Source organism: Lepisosteus platostomus, chromosome 24 (assembly GCF_059453375.1).
Source record: "Lepisosteus platostomus isolate fLepPlt1 chromosome 24, fLepPlt1.hap1, whole genome shotgun sequence".
Lineage (NCBI taxonomy): Eukaryota > Metazoa > Chordata > Actinopteri > Semionotiformes > Lepisosteidae > Lepisosteus > Lepisosteus platostomus.
In genome coordinates, this window is record NC_142634.1 from 16401353 (window position 1) to 16418235 (window position 16883).

A 16883-nucleotide genomic window follows, 5' to 3' on the forward strand; every position below is an offset into this window, starting at 1 on the left:
TTTGAATGCTTGTTTCTGTTTTTTATTCGTCGTGTTCGCCAAGTGAGAGGGGTTATCAGCCACTAGACCACTAGGAGTTATCTCCCATAAACTTGTACTTTTTGTTGACTCATTTCAGTCCTCTCCTTAATATTTGGTTTGGAAAGGTACTTTATTATTATTATTATTATTATTATTATTATTATTATTGAATCTTCAGAAACTGTTTCCTGCTGTGGTTTTCACAGTCATTGCATACAAACTACAAATGCAACTTTTCGTCACCACTGCTGTTATCCTTTGACCTGGAGCACCATGAGCATTTTGTTTTGAAAAAACACAATTCCTGGAGCTGCAGTATGACTTTCCAATACACAGAGGACATTCTGACTGGCCCCACCAAACAGCCCCGTAGGCCTCAGGCTTGTCTTTAGGAAGATCTCAAGCCATTTGCTCCAGGGTTTCTTTTTCTATTTTTCACACTTCCATTAGTAGTTACAGAATCCTACAGAATATTCTAAGGCTAATTATGGAATACAAAGGCCATTTCTCATTGCAGGTATCATGGCGAATATTGCTGTTGACACTGCTTTTCACTGTTGTGCTTGGGTTGCAACCAAAAACAGCAAGTGGGTCATGAGGCTCAAGCCAAGAGCAAACACCCCTGCCCTTGTAGCAGGAAACAACAGCAGATTTTGCACTGTTGCAGGCAGTCATAGGTTGTTTGAAGATGCATAGAGTGATGTTGTATGTATGACGTTACATTTAAACCTCTTATCCTGTTGTTACTTATCTCCAGTTGGATGTAGTCAAAACAATGAACAGCGTTCTGTACTGGTGTTTTCTTGTGTTGGCACTGCTCCACCTCAACTGACAGGAGGCTGGTAAAAAAATAATCTGGGATTTTAAATTGCTGTTTGACTGAAAGTATTTGACTGATTTGGCAAATATCAAAAATACTTTTTTCTTCTGAAATTCACTTGTACTTCTTCGCCTTAGTTTTTACCCTCTGTAGCAGTGGGAATGATTTCAAAGACACTGTTCTGGGTTAACTATTTAAAAACACTGGTCGATATGGCTGCTGTAGCACAGAATTGGAACTGGGGCCGATTTATTTGCACATGCTTCCTGGAAAAGCAAAATATCTGACGGATTAGTGTCTCGAAAGATATCCAGAATGAAGGTTTTGAGATGTAATGACCTCAGTACCTCAGGATGGCACTTAATAGGACTTTTCTCTTTCAGAACGCGCATTTCAACATATCCTTTCTTCTTTACAAATCGTTTCCAAGGGAGTCCGTGTTAAGGTGGGGGTACAGAATGCTGAGCAGTGGGAAAGGTCCCTTGCTGTAGTGAGGCTAGGAAACTGACGCTGGCAGAAGGAAGTGTGGAGGAGGGCTCTCTGGGGTCCCTGGGAATTTCAGCTGCACCAGATGTCTGATGGGAAGAGTACCTCGCTCTCTTCTTCTCTGAGAAAGGCTTGGGTTTCACAAGAAGCATTGGTGGTATTAAGATTAAACGCCGGAAATTAAAAGGTGGTGACTTCTCTGCACAGAGACTGCAGTTGACAAGCTCTGCTTGCTGAGCCCTCTGTACTATCGTGAAACCAGTACAGTGCCGGTTTCAAACACTCCTTAGCAACGTAGCATCTAAAAAGTATGCGTCAGCACACGACGTCAGTAATTCAAGCCACCTCTGGCTCACTCCTGTTTGCACTTCCAGTCTGCTGTTATTCTACTGTATTGACGTAGCCGCTGAAGGAAATGAACAGTGATCAGAAGACGTCGGCACGCACGCAGGCAGGTAGCTGTCGGGAGTTTGGTGTGCACTGTCCAGGTTGAGAGGCATCTCTCTGCCTGTTCTCAGTCTGTGTAGCACCGCAGAGCTGTCACAGCTGGCCAGTCTCCAGTCCACTGGGAGCTGACCAGAGACCTCAGTCTGTGCTGCATTTCATTGCAAAGGCTGGAACGGCTTTATGTCTTGAATAGTTACATCCCAGTACTGCTTAAGGGAAAAAATTATAGTGCAATAAGAATTTTTCAGGATTTCAAAATAAATTAAATTGGACGGCCCTAGCTTCTCAACTTGCCCCATTCTGATGTTACACCTGTCCAGCTGTTTGACCAAGGGGCTCTGCAGAGTCACTTTAACCACATCTGGAATGCTTCAACCCCTGCTATAGTTTAACACAAAATATAAAAACATTGTTTTAATTGAAGATCCATATGGAGTTGAAAAATGTCTTTTATAAGACCTCGCTGGATGAGATCCTCAGATGAGTTGGTTATTAACAACCAGACCAGCTAAATGGGCCCATCGGCTGTTGTTAATGCACATGACGTCAGTCCTTAGGTTCCAGGATGTTTGTGTAGGTTTGACAGTTTTCGCAGCTGTACAGAACTTTCAGCCTACTTCAATAGCAGGAGTGATCACAGCTTCCCTGTGATTAAGTAGATTCCATTCATTCAGCTAAATTATAAACTCTTTTATAGTGAAAAGTACCAAAACCGTATTGAAATAGTAATAAAAACATTTAACTGATGTCTAAGCATTAAAAAAACTAAGAAGCGATGCGTTTTGTGACCAGCTTATTGATGGGGGGAGTTCTTTTATCTGTCTGATGTTAATGATATTTTCAGAGCTAGAAATAAGCTGGGAGTATTCTAAACAGCAGGAAGTGTTGTGACACCTCTGGCTTGTTTAGTTGTTGGTAGCTTTATGTCTCCATCCCATTATGGACTGACAAATCCCACGGAACCGGAACTGCATTGCGACAGGGCAGGCTGCCCTCTTCACTTGCTGGGGAAGAATTTCAAACTGGTTCTTTCGAAAGAAGGGTAGCATTTAGTACAAATGGCTTGTCCAGGGATTATACAGTGTCCAACATCATTGATGTCCACTGATGTCCTTAGGTCATTCTGAAATAAGGAATGCTTTCTTGTGGCATACGCTTATGAAAGAGTTAAAGTGTATAATCACGAGCGAAACTTCTTGTATCTGGAATTGTCTGAATTTTCTAGGATGACTCATTGCTGTAACCATGCTTTATCTCAGTGATGCAAGTACTACCTCGGAGAACTTGCTGGTTTCGCGCATTTCTCCGATAATGGCATCGGTGACTGAGCAGAGTCAGCACAGCTCTTGTCGCGCACCTGTTTCCTGTTTCCTGTTTCCAGCTGCCCTTCCACACAGCGCGGCCAGGCCCTGCCAATGCCCAGGGCTGCCTCAGCCTGCAGAATTCCAGGCCGGGGGAGTCTTTCTCGCAGGCCAGCAGGAAACTGCAGCCCTGCAGTGTCACAGAAGTGGCTGCTGCAGTTTATTCAGCAGATGCATACAAAGAGACCCAACAATACCTCCCACTTTAGAGTCGAATTTGTGATTTAGCCTTTCTGCTAATTTACAGATATGAACTTTTGCAAAGGGGTTTGGAAAGACATGAGAGTAGCCTAACATGCTTTAATGGAACATTTTGTATCTCTGCATTATTTCAGCTTTATCAAAGCTAGACATTGGGCTGTGTAATTCAGCAATTTGCAACATATGATTATTAGAAGTTATAGAAAATTCTTGAGAAAGCTTGGTATTGATGTGCTAACTGCAGATAAAACAATTAATTGCTGCAATTGTATAAATTACTTATCTTTCCTAGTGGCTTCTTTTTAAATTGGTGGGAGAAGAATTCTGTGAATGATCCTGGCAATTCCAACAAAGTTCATGAGACTTCTACAGATCACAGGCTGGCCAAATGCCCCTGCTGACCTGTGGCTGTGTCAAAGACTTTCTAGAGAAGGGTTTATTTCACGCAAATCTTTTTTTTTTTAAAGCCTCAGAGGAAGGCTCTTCCTGTTATTGAAATGCTGAGAACACTGTCAGCAATTCATCAGGATCTGATTTGGCCTTGTTTCTACATCCACTCTCCGGTTTTCTTTGGGGCGGGAACAATAACATTTCACATTTCCAAGAATTACAGACGTGCTTCCTGGCCGGGCCAGCTGCTTTTTATGTCTCGCTCGGCTTCCTTCACCACTGCACCCTCGCTCTTCTGGGGCTTGTGCGAGCCCAGACGTGTTTCTCATTGCGGCCACCAAGAGCACCGAAAATAACACAAATTTACAGATTATGAGAGGAAAAAAAATGAAATTCTGTAGCTATGAAAGAAGTAGCTCAAAGACCAAAAATGCTCAAACTAATTAAGCTGGCTAACTAGAGCATCTAGCTGTTCTTATCTATGTCTCATTGCTCACAGAGCGTCTTTCTAATGTATTAGACTGGGGTGAAGAATTCCACAGCTACTGCAAGTAATATAACCAACAATAGGCATACTTTTCAGTTTGGTCAGAGTTAAAGTTCTTTTAGATTTCTGAACTTTAAAATTAGACTCCTTTCCAAACCTTGGCCTTATTTGTTTTTTTCTCCCATGGTACAGTGGACGTGAAGGCTCAGCTGAGACAGCAGCCTCAAAGCCCCGTTCCACTGCATTGTCTTCCAGTGCTGCCCTAGGGGTTGACAGAGGTCATGAGCATATTTCATGCAAATGGAGATATTCGGATGAAATCTTTCAGTCTAATATCCGTTACGTTTACTGGATGCTTGGCAGTGATATGTCTTGAATGTGGTGAAAAAACTCCAGCCTTAAACTCCTCTAGCCCCTCAGTATGTGCTGCTGGTCAGAACTGAGTAACCCAATAGAACTTGTTAAAAGTAGTTAAGTTTAATGAATTAATACTCCCCACTGCTGCCCTTTCTAGTTTTATTTCAGCCTCGCTGTTATCATTTTACTGGATTTTCTCTGTATTATTCCTTGTGTGTACACATAATGCAGAGTCCTATGCAGCAAGTTGCTCTCGACAAGGACATCTGCTCATCAATTGGCTTTGAATCTAAGCATGGTTTGCTGCTGTTTTGCCCTTAACTGTGATGTTGTATCAATCTGGCAGGTCAGACAGTGCTGACATGGAGCTGCTAACTTCTCCTCTGAGTGACTTGTTCCCTAGTGCCAGGAGAGGGAGCTCAGAATCTATGGGCCAAGGTGAGTCTCCTTGCTTGGGGGTGGGGGGAGAAATCAGACATCAGGTTTTAGTGTCCTTCAGGCACTGTAGCAATAACGGTACGTGCTACTCATTGGTAACGAAAACAGGGATTAGAAGGAGATGGATCTTAAACGGTAGCAGAAAACCGGTGTTTGTGTTTTCCTGGTGGAGCTCATACCATACTGCTGAGTTTCACTTTGAGCCCAGCTTCCCTCGGTGTGGTTTTGGTTAGTCTTTCACATTCACAGCATCACCCTCCTAGCATTCCCTGTTTCTAATTCAAGGGTAGATTTCAGTAAACCACACCACGGTTCTTAGACTCGGGAATCTAAAGCTTAGGCAGATCAACAAACATGACTTCAATGGCAAAAGGTGTATATTCTTCAGAAATGGTGTCTTCTGTCCAGGGGACCTGTGCACTCTGACTTTCTTCGTAAAGTGCCCTGTCTGATGTCAGTGTTTACTGAACTTTATCCTGACTCACATTATCTTAACTGGATTGAAACAATCCCTAGGCATTATCACAGTGGAAGGCACAAGAGAAAGGAGGAAAAGCACTTTCTTTAAGCCGTGACCTGCAAACGTGGTGCTTTACACAGGCACCTTCTAAAAAATATTTGAACGAGGAGAGTTAACAACAGGACAGCATGGTGGCGCAGTGATGAGCACTGCTGCCCTGGGCTCAATTCTGGGCTTGTGGTGCTGTCTGCATGGAGTGTGTGGGTTTCCTCCTGCTTCAGTATTGTCCTGCAGTCTAGAAACGTACTGGTAGGTTAATTGGCTTCTGGAAAATTGGCCCAGGTGTTGGTGGTCTGTGTGTCTGCCCTTTCACCCTTCACCAGAATAGACAATCTGTTATATGAAGTATGGATTGATCGGTATTACAGCTGATAGGCCTCTGGGGTGTGTTGCAGGGGCGACGCACTTTGCTGTTGGAGAACAGATCTACCAGAAGACGGATCACTTCCTGTCTTCGTACCCCTGGTTCCACGGGCCCATCTCCAGGGTGAAGGCAGCTCACCTGGTGCAGATGGCAGGCACGCGGGGCCACGGCGTGTTCCTGGTGAGGCAGAGCGAGACACGCCGTGGAGACTACGTCCTCACCTTTAACTTCCAGGGCAAGGCCAAGGTATTCCTGACCGAGAGCTGCCCGCCGCGGGGGGGGGGCCCACCTGAGACCCACTTAATACTGAGCCACATCCAAGAGCACACACAATAAAGACGCTGCAAAGAATGGTTCAAGAGGCAACGTGCCAGTGCTTCTGCTGCATGATAAGAAGATGTATTGCTGAACATAGTCTAGTCAGCCTGGCAGGATCCACCATTTCCTAACATACCAAGTGATTCTATCAGAGTGTCGGGCAGCATTTTGGAATATCCCCGTATCGTCACCAGCTGTGTGGAACAGTTTTTAGGCAGTAGGGCTTTTGATGTGTAATTAAAACGTTGCAGGTTTACATCCCAGGTGGTAATATTAGCAGAACCCTTGAACAAGGTACTCAGATTGCTCCAGTAGAATTCTCTGCAGGACACATGGGTGAAGATGTAAATTGCTTTGTATAAAGTATTAACCAAGTTAATTACTATTAAGAATGTGTGTAGTAAAGTTTGTTATAATAAGTATTTCCAATGCACTTGTACCACAAGTGCAAAAGTTTACCATCATTTATGTGAAAGTCCTGTTCTCAACAAGGCTCCTGGAGAAAACTGCCAAATCATTCAGCAGAGCTACAGCTGAGGGCTTTGCTTCAGAAATGAGGATAAAGCCCACCTGCAGTCGGGCTTATTGAAGTTATTGTAGTGATTAGCATTACCAGCAGCTTCAGCCCATGCAACCCTGCAGCAGCGCCTGCAATTTGTAAGGGAGCCACACATGACGTAACAGCGAAGAAAAAGTGAAGTATATGATAAATTAGGAGCAGCAGGCAGGTTGGAAGGAAAAACAAAGTAAGGTTTGCATGATTATGGGGATGGTGGGGAAAATCTTAATATGCTTAACTGAAAATGCAAAAATGTACTGTATATGAAATGTATATGATTTGCTAGCCAAAGTACGCCATCCCATTTGGAAAAGATATGTGCCAACGAGAAAAGTATATTCATGTAGGTGTTTTGAAAGGGTGTTTTATTGAAAACTGTGCCCTTGTGTTGTGGCAGCACCTCCGGCTGTCCGTGACAGACAGGGGGCAGTGTCGAGTGCAGCACCTGCGCTTCCCCTCGGTGGTGGAGATGCTCAATCACTTCAAGCGCTATCCCATCCCCCTGGAGTGCGGCGCCGCCTGCGACGTCAAGCTGTCCAGCTACGTTGTGGCCAGCTCCTCCTCACAAGGTACGGCTTCCCTGGCTGCGCAGCAGATTCGTACAGGCAGGGAGGGCGCGAGCTCGGGTTCAGGCAGAGTAGCTGGAGAAGCCAAGACGATTGTACAGTGTTTGACCAGACTAAGTCTTTGTGAAACTTTTCTGTTTCTTCAGTGTTTCCTATTTTTGGTTTCAGTCATTTTAACTGGACTAGAATCTAGATCAAGTGTGAAGCGCAGAGAAGAAATGGACCTAAAACAGGCCCTGTGGAACTCCACTAATGATCTCCGCCATCAGCCCAGTTAGAGTTTTTCCTCTTATTGCTACACATCTTTTCTAAAAATCAGTTTTCAATCCATATACATACAATACCCTTGGTACCTACAAATTTGTCTTGTTTACATCTGCTCATCTTAACGCACTCCATCAGCGTACTTTTGACATCATCTGTCATATCAATAATTCTGCAAGTGACTATCATTCGAAAGGGGAGGAAGGTCGAACTGTTTAGCAGCTTTTTCTCCACACAGTACGTGTCAGCTCTTTTGCCAACAGTTAACAGTTCTTCACTAATAGTGTGGGGCTTACCTGCTTTAGCAATCCACAAGCTTGCATTTTTCCCCTATTTCCCCTTAAAAGACAGGCAGGAGTCTATCTCACGAGTTAAAAAGTTTTTATTTAATGCGCATGGGAGTGAAACAGAGATGCTCAGTGTATTTTTCTTAAATTAACCTAGAACAGCCCATAAATATTTTTCCGTTATCTATCACACTTTCCTGTGGTTTCAAGATTGGCATTGTTCCAAAATCACGCACATTCTCCTACCTCCCTGTTTGCTGAAGATAACTTTTTGATACAATTGGTCACTTAGGTTCGTAAAGCACATACCTATACAATGGTCTAGACTTACATACTAACGCTTGTGTCCACTCAAGTATTAGCGTGCGCTGTTTCGTAGTACGTAGGCTGCTAATTTGACACAAACTAATTTTATTAAAATAGGAAATATGAAAACCCATCCCGATTTATCAGTGCACATAACACATTTCCAGGGTTATCTGGCGTACCATCTGGGGGTGCGTACCACCGTTTGAGAACCACAGTACTAAAAAATCCTATTAACATGTATAACATCCTTTATCAGCCAGTCCTGCTAGTTGGTTAGCATTGTACCCCCTGCAGTAATTAAGGGCTTTCAAAACTGAACAGGATTATTCTTCCCGAAGCACATAGTTTGTTTCCACTTCAGTAAACAAACGTGTAGCACCAACAGATGGTTTAAAAGTTGTCCACGGTGCACCATGCACAGGAAGTTTCTTACGAGCCTGATTTCCCAGATGTTCTTCATGTCTGCATCTCTTTAAAGCTGTCTGCTGTACTGTGTTTGCTGAGCTTGTGCTAAATGCTGGAACCCTAAGGCAAATAGTTCTGGCTGTTATGTCATGGTGTAGGGCACATTTTCCTGTGGATTTCTATTCATACCCTTAGTAGGCAAGATTATTGCTGATCATGACTGTTAGCATGTGATCAGCTTTTGAAGCATTTCTTTGCTGCTGGGAGGGATGTCTTTTAAGCTGACATGGCCTCTATCTACAGAGCACATACAATCGCTCGGTAGTCACCAGATCTTTACCCAAAGGAGGACCTGTGGGATGTTCTGTAAAGAAGACAGTTTTCCAGCTCTGTCAGCCAGGCCTGAGTCAGTTGACTTCCTTGTGGAGGAAGGGTACCGCTTCCCTCCTGCAGGATCCAGACACTGATGTAGACTGTCACAGCTCACACTGGCCACGCTGTCCGGACACAGTGGCCTACAGCCTGCGAAGTGACTTCAGATTAGCGGTCCCCTTTCTCGTCTGCTACACGTGTATGATTGTTGAAAAGTAAAAAGCAAAGGTGGACCTCAAGACGAAGAGGGCTTTACCTGAAACGATCAAACCTGTGCATGAACGTGATTTTCACTTGCTCGTTCACCTCGCCATTGTGTTTCGCTTCCCTCACAGGGCTCAGTGTCCCCACCACCATGGTCTTGGTGCCCTTCACTCTCCACCGCTGGAGCTCGGAGCCCAGCCTGGCCCAGGTCAGCGTGGCCAGGTGCCCGCGGGTGCACACACTGGACAGCCTGCACCAGCCCGCGCCCGCGCCCCAGCTGTTCCAACGCATGGCGCCCCCAGGGGAGGTCGCGTCCCAGAGCCTGCAGCGCAGCGAGTCTGTGGGAACGCAGCCCCAGCGACACAGCCTGCACCGAGACCCAGACTATGAACTAGAGCCCACCACCAGGGGGCACAAGCGAGCCATTGACAACCAGTACATGTTGCTCTGATGCTCCACGAACCCCTGGGCTGTGGACAGTGTTTTTCACTGACTAGGACTCTGTATCGGACTTTCAGAGTCTCAATGAATGTATTTAATTTTTTTATTGCTCTTTTCCAAGGGACATTGCTACATATTTTGGGAGTGAAATATGCCAATATGGTATAAGTTCTCACAGGGAGTATCTGAACTTCCTCAGGTTTGGCATCATTCTCTGTTGCAGGGAAAGTCTTGCTCTTGTTAGGCCTGTTGAAAGGCCCTGAAAAATGTTTTTTTCTGGCATGTCAGAGCTGAATTTCTCTAAAGAAATGGTGGATTTTCATTGCTGGTTTCTGTGCGATGAAACTTCTCAAAACCCCCAGCTTGTTTTGGGCTCCCTACAGGTGTGAGCCAAGCCTTTACAGGAGCAAGTACCAGGGCCTACTACAGCAGTACTCTCAGTCACTGGCAGATTCGTTTTCCATTGCTCCAGAGCTTATACAGGAGGATCGTGCCACAGCTGGCAGCCATGCCTTCTCTGCTCATTTGCTACACATGACTGAAAGAAACCTCACTCCCATACTGTAGCAGAAAAGCATTAAGTATGATTAGCATTTTAACACCATAGATAATTAAAGCTGTTTTTTTTTAGATTTGCTTTTATTTTCCAATAGATCTTTATCTGTTCTTCTTTCCTTCTTAATACCACATTTCACTCAAACTAACACTAACAGTTCATTTATGTTTAAAAAAATAATTCATAGTGTTCATAGTGAACAGCACAACAGTATCTTTCCAACAACCCATCGGTAGTGTAGCAGGGTTTCCCGACCACGCACGAGCAGGCCGAGCTCCTCCGCCACCCTGAGAACATCGAGGTGAGAACTGGCGTGTGAAGCTTCTCGTCTTTAACTCGAAAAAGACTAGGGGGTTGTTTTTTTTTTTTGCAAGCACACAACTTCACGTTCGCGGAAAACCACGAGATCTTTTGTTTCTCTCTCTCCGACAGGGCCCAGGAAAAGTTGCATTCACAGCAAGAAAGTTTGATACTTACAAAAAGTTTTTAAAGTATTTCCGCACTATTTTTACGCATCTCTTTTTATCGCAGACCTTCACAGATGCTCGTCAGTCCTGTGAATATGAATATGTGGCATTTGTGCCAAAGCTGCCTTCTACAATTTTTTTTAACCAAAAGATTTCTCCTAAAGCCTCCTGCGTGGCTCATGCAGCCGATGTCCTTTGACCCGGAGGAAGGTAGGCCCAGGCTTTCGAGCCAGTGGGCAGGTGGCACAGTGCAGGTTGGTGCTCTTGCCAGGTGACAGGTATTACAGCGGGGGGGCGCTCGGCTCGGCTCGATCACAGCCAGGGTCTTCGCATCGGCCGCGGCCTGGAGGCGTAGCTGCTCACCAGGCCAGCCAAAATATTAGGAGCCCAACCCGTCTGTGTGTGGCACGGGCACGCAGGGGGCACAGTGTGAGCAGGAGGCGAGACAGAAGTGGGAACCTTCCCCAAGGGCGTGCCATGGCCGTGTGGGACTACACCTTCCTCTGCTGAATACAGTGTTCCATAGGACTGGAAGCTGGAGATTGCTCTGCTCTTATAATAATTATTAATAACAATAATAAACTCATGCTCCTGCATCCAGCCATTTCCCTACCAGAACACTCCTCCCCCCATCCCCCAAAGTGGCCAGTAGCATAAGCCCCACTTCAAACCAGCAGGACTTTCAGGATTCTAGGGCTGGCCGGTCTGACTTTCAGCGGCTGTGTGAAAACTCTTTTTTTCCCCCCCAAAAAAATGTGTTCATCCTTTAGCTGCTAATGACCCCTACGCCTCTCTGAATTGAATGAAGGAAACAACGGTATAAATCCTTGCACCATTTCTACGTTGCAGTTAATAGAAGGAAATCAAGCATAGACAGTACTGCAGAATTCTGACCTTAAGTCAGTCCTCAAACCTCAGAGTTGTGCACCGTGGAACTTTTGTGCAATACCTAAGCATTCCCAAAAGCCTGCATGTCATGGCCTACTTCTATTAGAAAGATTAAAATGACTCCGAAGGTAAGGTTAAATTTAATTGGCATGTTTCATGGCATCGTCACTTGAAAGCAGAGCATGTAGAGCTTATGCTTTAGGTATACGTTAAAAAATATTCAAACGTATTTGGAAGTATATTCAGTTAACTTAGACTGATGCAATCATTTAAATTCTGAACTAGTTTTAAGAACAAATCTTTGTGAATTGTACTTAAATCTTGATACTACCTCGTGTACACTGTTCCACTTGAGTTTTAAGGCTTATGTTCGAATAGGGGCCATGAAAATGCAGTTGAAGAATTTCAGTGACAACGAAAACTGAATTGCAGTTGTCAATAACTTCAAAATATGCCGTTTTGTTCTTTTGTATTGAATTATTTCAGTTTTCTAAAAATTTTAAAAGGGCCTGTTCCAAATTTTTTAAACATTAATATATACATATTATGTAGAAGAAAAATGTTCATCTTAAATGAAGTGAATGTCTTTTTTACAATTGATTTTTACATATGTATGCCAAGGTGTTTGTTTAGTGAAAATGCTCCAAAACCACCAGAAACCTCACTCTGATACGCTCGACGGCAGAATTTGCGTTTTAATAAAGTGGGTTCTATTTTTTTTGCTTGGAATTGACAATAGTTTGGAATTGAAAGAGCTGACATTTTGAGGAAGAGCAGCAAAGTAAAATGTATAAATTCTCATGGGGAAAAAATATTTTACTATATGCTTTTGTAGACTACGTTCCATACAAAACTATACAAAGAATGTACATCCTCTTTATACTGTTCAAAATGTATTTATATATATTTCTTAAGAACTAGCACTGTAAAAATTTCTTGACTTGGGTTTATATTGTTATATTTGCCTTAGTTTCCCAAGTAGCCCTTCTGTTTTTCAGAGAAACCCTGCTGCATATAATACCCCAGTAAATTAAATTATATTAACTGTATATTTGAACTTTTTTATGAAGCTAACAATAAAATCAGAAGTATTACAAGATCAAAACAGATTTAACTGGATGCTGAGTTGTCTTTGAACACTTGTGTGTGAACCATAACTGGTGAGGATAATTAAATCCTCCATGAACACTTATTTACTTCTCAATTTTTTGAGATTCGTACAATCACTGAAGTCACTGTATTGATACCCTCTATCCCCACCAACTGTTATTCATTGAACTAACGACCTTACGTAGAAACAATTGTTAAACTCATCTTGATTAACACCTGATAGTGTTAAAATGTTATTTGGCCTGTGCAAGGACAAGTCAAGGCCTGACGGAGTGATAATCCTTTTTGGAAGACAGTGAACTCTGATGGACTGAATGGTCCATCATCCTTATTAGTTTTCTTAAGTTCTCAAGTGGCATATTATTAAAATGTGTAACATTATTGGAAAACTGGGTGACAAGATTGTCTATTAATATATAAAGTATATGAACTAACCATTCTAGGCTCTCTTTTAAACCTCAGTGGCACAAATAGTTCCTTCTAGAGCAGTAGAACGTATTGTCCTTCGGACGGTGCGAGTCCAATGCAGTAGAAAAGTATGAAAGTTTAAGATTCACAACGTAACATTTCCCAGAGGCATTCTGAGGATTCATTAATTTTCTACTGCAATCTGAATTTTTCACATTTTGTCATTTAAAATTGGAATGTATAAATGTGACCAACAGGTGTAATATTTATGATACATTATTAGATTATCTTAATTTTGTACCAATACTGCAGAGCATACAGGAAGGCTTCCCCCCGCTTGGAAAGGCTTTATTTGTAAACAGGAATTAAACAAAAATGAGTAGTTTGGATAGTGATGGTAATCCCATAAACAGATTTGCTCCTTAATAAATTGCACCCTACCGCCACCCAGTGGCCATTCTGATCAACTACTTGAAGGACAATGTTTTAACTCCTTGTAAAAAGCCACATATTTAGACCATTTCCACATCTTGTGAATGTAATTTACCAGGTTCATATGAAATAAACATCAAGCATATGGTTAAAGTTTGTAGATTAGACAGACTAATACACAGAATTAAGCTTTTGTAGATGTCAGTAATTCTGAAAACCTGTCCGTAAGCAGTAACAGGTACAGTATTGGCCTTTGGACAGCAATGTGATTTGAGTGCCTGTACAAAATATCCATTAGAATGTGTGATTTCGCAATAAAACGCATAGCAGGGTCACGTTACCTGAAAGGCCAGCTAAGGCTCTTCTCGTCTTCCTTAGTGCACGAACAGCAGGTCTGGCAGCGCACACACAGCCTTCTTGCTTGAGCTCCTGCCATGGCAACCTGGCTGCAGGTGTACAACAAACACCTGGCTCTGGAGGCAGCGATACACGCAGTGAGGTAAGCAGCCGACATTAAAAGGGAGGGAAGGCTTTTGAAAGAGTAATTCCTTGACATGGGCTAAGCTAGTGAACATCTTCTATAATGAACCTCAAGAATCATCCCGATGAGATGCCCAAACCACCTCCAATGGCTCCCCTCGAGGCTCTCCCAGACTGCTGAGCTCCTCGCCCCGTCACGGAGAGCGAGCCCAGCGGCCCTGCGGAGAAACCTCATTTCCGCCGCTTGTATCCATGACCTGGTTCTTTCGGTCACTGCCCGCAGCCCATGACCCTAGGTGAAGACGGGGACGTAGATCAACCGGTAAACCGAGAGCTTTGTCTTCAAACTCGGCTCCCGCTTCACCACCACAGACCGGTACAGTGCCCGCAGGACAGCCGACGCTGCCCTGATCCGCCTGCTGAACTCGGGCTCCCCTCTTCCATCGCGCGTGATGCCTACAACACTCCACTGCTTCCCACCCGCCCCCTCACCTGGAGAGGGCAACCCACTCCTCCGGGAGAGAACCGTGACCTGTAAGATCATAACTAAGACAGAACGCACCCTGCCCCTGGAGCCAGGCCTGGGGGTGGCATTTACCAGTGAGTGCCTGCTGGCCGGGCAGCCCACAATGTGGGGCTGTCTTGGGGACTCACCACCTGCAAAACGAAGGGTGAGGGTCAGGTCGATGCCAGCCTAGTGGGCATAAGTGGAAAGAGTTACAGTACTGTCACCAGTAATGTTCTGTGCTTAATAATATTTTACAAACTTGGTCAACCTGGATAATAAAACGGACGTATACTATGCACAGGTACCGATTTTTAAAAAAAAACATCAACACAGTTATTCAGTTTTTAAAACTTTTTTATTTTTTTGTTTTTTTATTTATTTTTTTAATTATTTATATTATCTACAAAGTAAAAGTTTTTAACTTAAAAGTTATAGAACTGTCAGGTGAGAAGGGGTCACCTAAGCAATTATGATCATAAATAATCCAACCTTTATGCCAGATTGTGTTAAAGGAAGTCTTCTTGTTTCAAGTTTGGTTAGAATGAGAAGTTTCCCCAAGTCTTGATTGCAGCAGTAGCAGCAGTGATTAACAGTAATGTTAATACATCACGTGAAAGTTTTCTAACTTACAAGGGTCAGAAAATGAAGTTCCAGTTATCAGCAAGCTGATCTCAGTTGGGCAGGGGGGCATCTGCAGGAGTTTTATTATGATAACATATCTGTAGGGGGCTTCCAGTAAGTTAAAATTCTTAGTTCACAATCTGTCCACTTCAGGTTGACCTGTTAGCATTCCTAATTAGTTTACAAGAAAGCAAAAGTTTAGCATGATGAGAGAAAACAGCCATCTTTCTTCAGGTTGGTAAAGCAGATTGGTCAAGATGGGGAGGGGCAGGGAAGAATCCAGTCTTCATTTTATCCTACAACTGCTGTTGATGAGGTTGAACTAAAGGAGGGGGGAAAAAAGAATTTAATACATAACACTGAATTCACTTATAGGGGTGGTCAGTCTTGGTCCTGGAGAGACATGATCTATGATTTAGTTATCATTTGCTAAAGATTCTTAATAAATGAGTATCTTCTGCTTAACTGAGTTAAAAAAAATAAGCACCTAAATCCCCAAACTTCTCATTGAATAATGAACTAATTCAACAAATTAGTTCATTAGGAGGAACACCAGTAAGCTGTATTGTCTTTATGAACAGGTGATAAACTGGGTAACCTGTAAAGTGTCCTGCATTCGAATTACTCAGGAGCAGGACTGGAGACCCTGTGGATCATCTGGTATGTTTGTCACACGACATTGTTTCCATCTTTTAATATTACTGCTAAAAGAACCGCCAGTGATGTTTAAAGGGAGCTTTGCAATGCACAAGTAGTTGCTACCTGAAGCATCTGCCTTACATTAAGGGCGCACGTTTTGTAGAAGTAAGGTTTCTAAAAAGACGTCTACACGGACGGAAGTACACGAACTAGTCGAGGCAACAAATTAAAAAAACTGAAGAAAAGGCTAGCACGCAGCCTTACCTGAAGGGTGCGTCATGTAAGAGAAGTGTGCGGTTGAAGAGACTGGAATGGGAGGCAGAGCACTCTGAGGAATTGGAGGCTGTGGGCCGCCAGGCGGCTGAGTGGCCATCAGCATCATTGGTGGGTGTGTTGGTGTGGCATGGTGGGGAGGCACCATTCCAGACTGCACATGAGCCTGCAGGGAGCAAGGACAGACAACAGCGTCAAGGCATCTTCACATGTAACTGATGCAGGCAATGGCTTCTACATTCACAAGAACTTGATAATGACACGTATATTCTTTCAGAAAGACATTCAGATCTCTGCATGATTTTTAACCATGAATAGACATGAATTTATTTCGAAAAGAATCTTTTAATAAGATTGTACGAATACTTGTTTGCTCAGGAACTTAAAATTGTATATTCTGCAGTATTACAACAGAAACGTTTATGTTGTTGGGGGGTTGCTGCTAGTAGGATCAGTGCATGTTTAATGTCAAAATATTTTACATCCACAACAACACAGGTAGACGTTTAACTGATTAATGTATTTTTCCCCAATTAATGAACCATGCCAATTTGCTCCAAGTTTGTATTGTGCATCATACCTATATTAGTCAAACAATTTGCATTTTGAGCGACATCTTTCTTGTCTCTTAGAAATGACTGTTTAATGATGGGACAGTAAAAAATTAAGCATGACCTATGCCATTTTATTAAAAGCCCAAGTATGAAGCAAGTTCAATATTCAGGTTTTCAAGAATGATCTGTACATTCTAACAAGACTTAAATGAAGCGGCGACCTCAAGTGAACATGCATGATCACAGAAGGTCTGCTTTGAAATCAGCACGTAGGAGATCCAGAGACCGAGGAGGCAAGATCACACATTCTGAAAAGCACGTCGCCAGGTG

At 43.3% G+C, this 16883-nt stretch overlaps 2 protein-coding genes across 20 annotated transcripts in view; one reads left to right on the plus strand and one right to left on the minus strand.

The window, feature by feature from the left end:
• The window catches only part of sh2b3 (SH2B adaptor protein 3), a 69978-nt gene extending 57341 nt beyond the window's left edge, over nt 1-12637 (plus strand). For all 4 annotated transcript variants that reach the window (XM_088617667.1, XM_088617665.1, XM_088617666.1 and 1 more), the window contains 4 exons: nt 4917-5008; nt 5924-6138; nt 7167-7338; nt 9308-12637. In XM_088617667.1, the coding sequence (XP_088473793.1) occupies nt 4917-5008; nt 5924-6138; nt 7167-7338; nt 9308-9627 (799 nt within the window). In that variant the 3' untranslated portion in view covers nt 9628-12637. The remainder of the gene's footprint in view (nt 1-4916; nt 5009-5923; nt 6139-7166; nt 7339-9307) is intronic.
• Nucleotides 12638-14799: 2162 nt separating this feature from the next.
• The window catches only part of atxn2 (ataxin 2), a 46917-nt gene continuing 44833 nt past the window's right edge, over nt 14800-16883 (minus strand). For all 16 annotated transcript variants that reach the window (XM_088617647.1, XM_088617655.1, XM_088617653.1 and 13 more), the window contains 2 exons: nt 15991-16165; nt 14800-15409 (listed from right to left, as the gene is read on the minus strand). In XM_088617647.1, the coding sequence (XP_088473773.1) occupies nt 15384-15409; nt 15991-16165 (201 nt within the window). In that variant the 3' untranslated portion in view covers nt 14800-15383. The remainder of the gene's footprint in view (nt 15410-15990; nt 16166-16883) is intronic.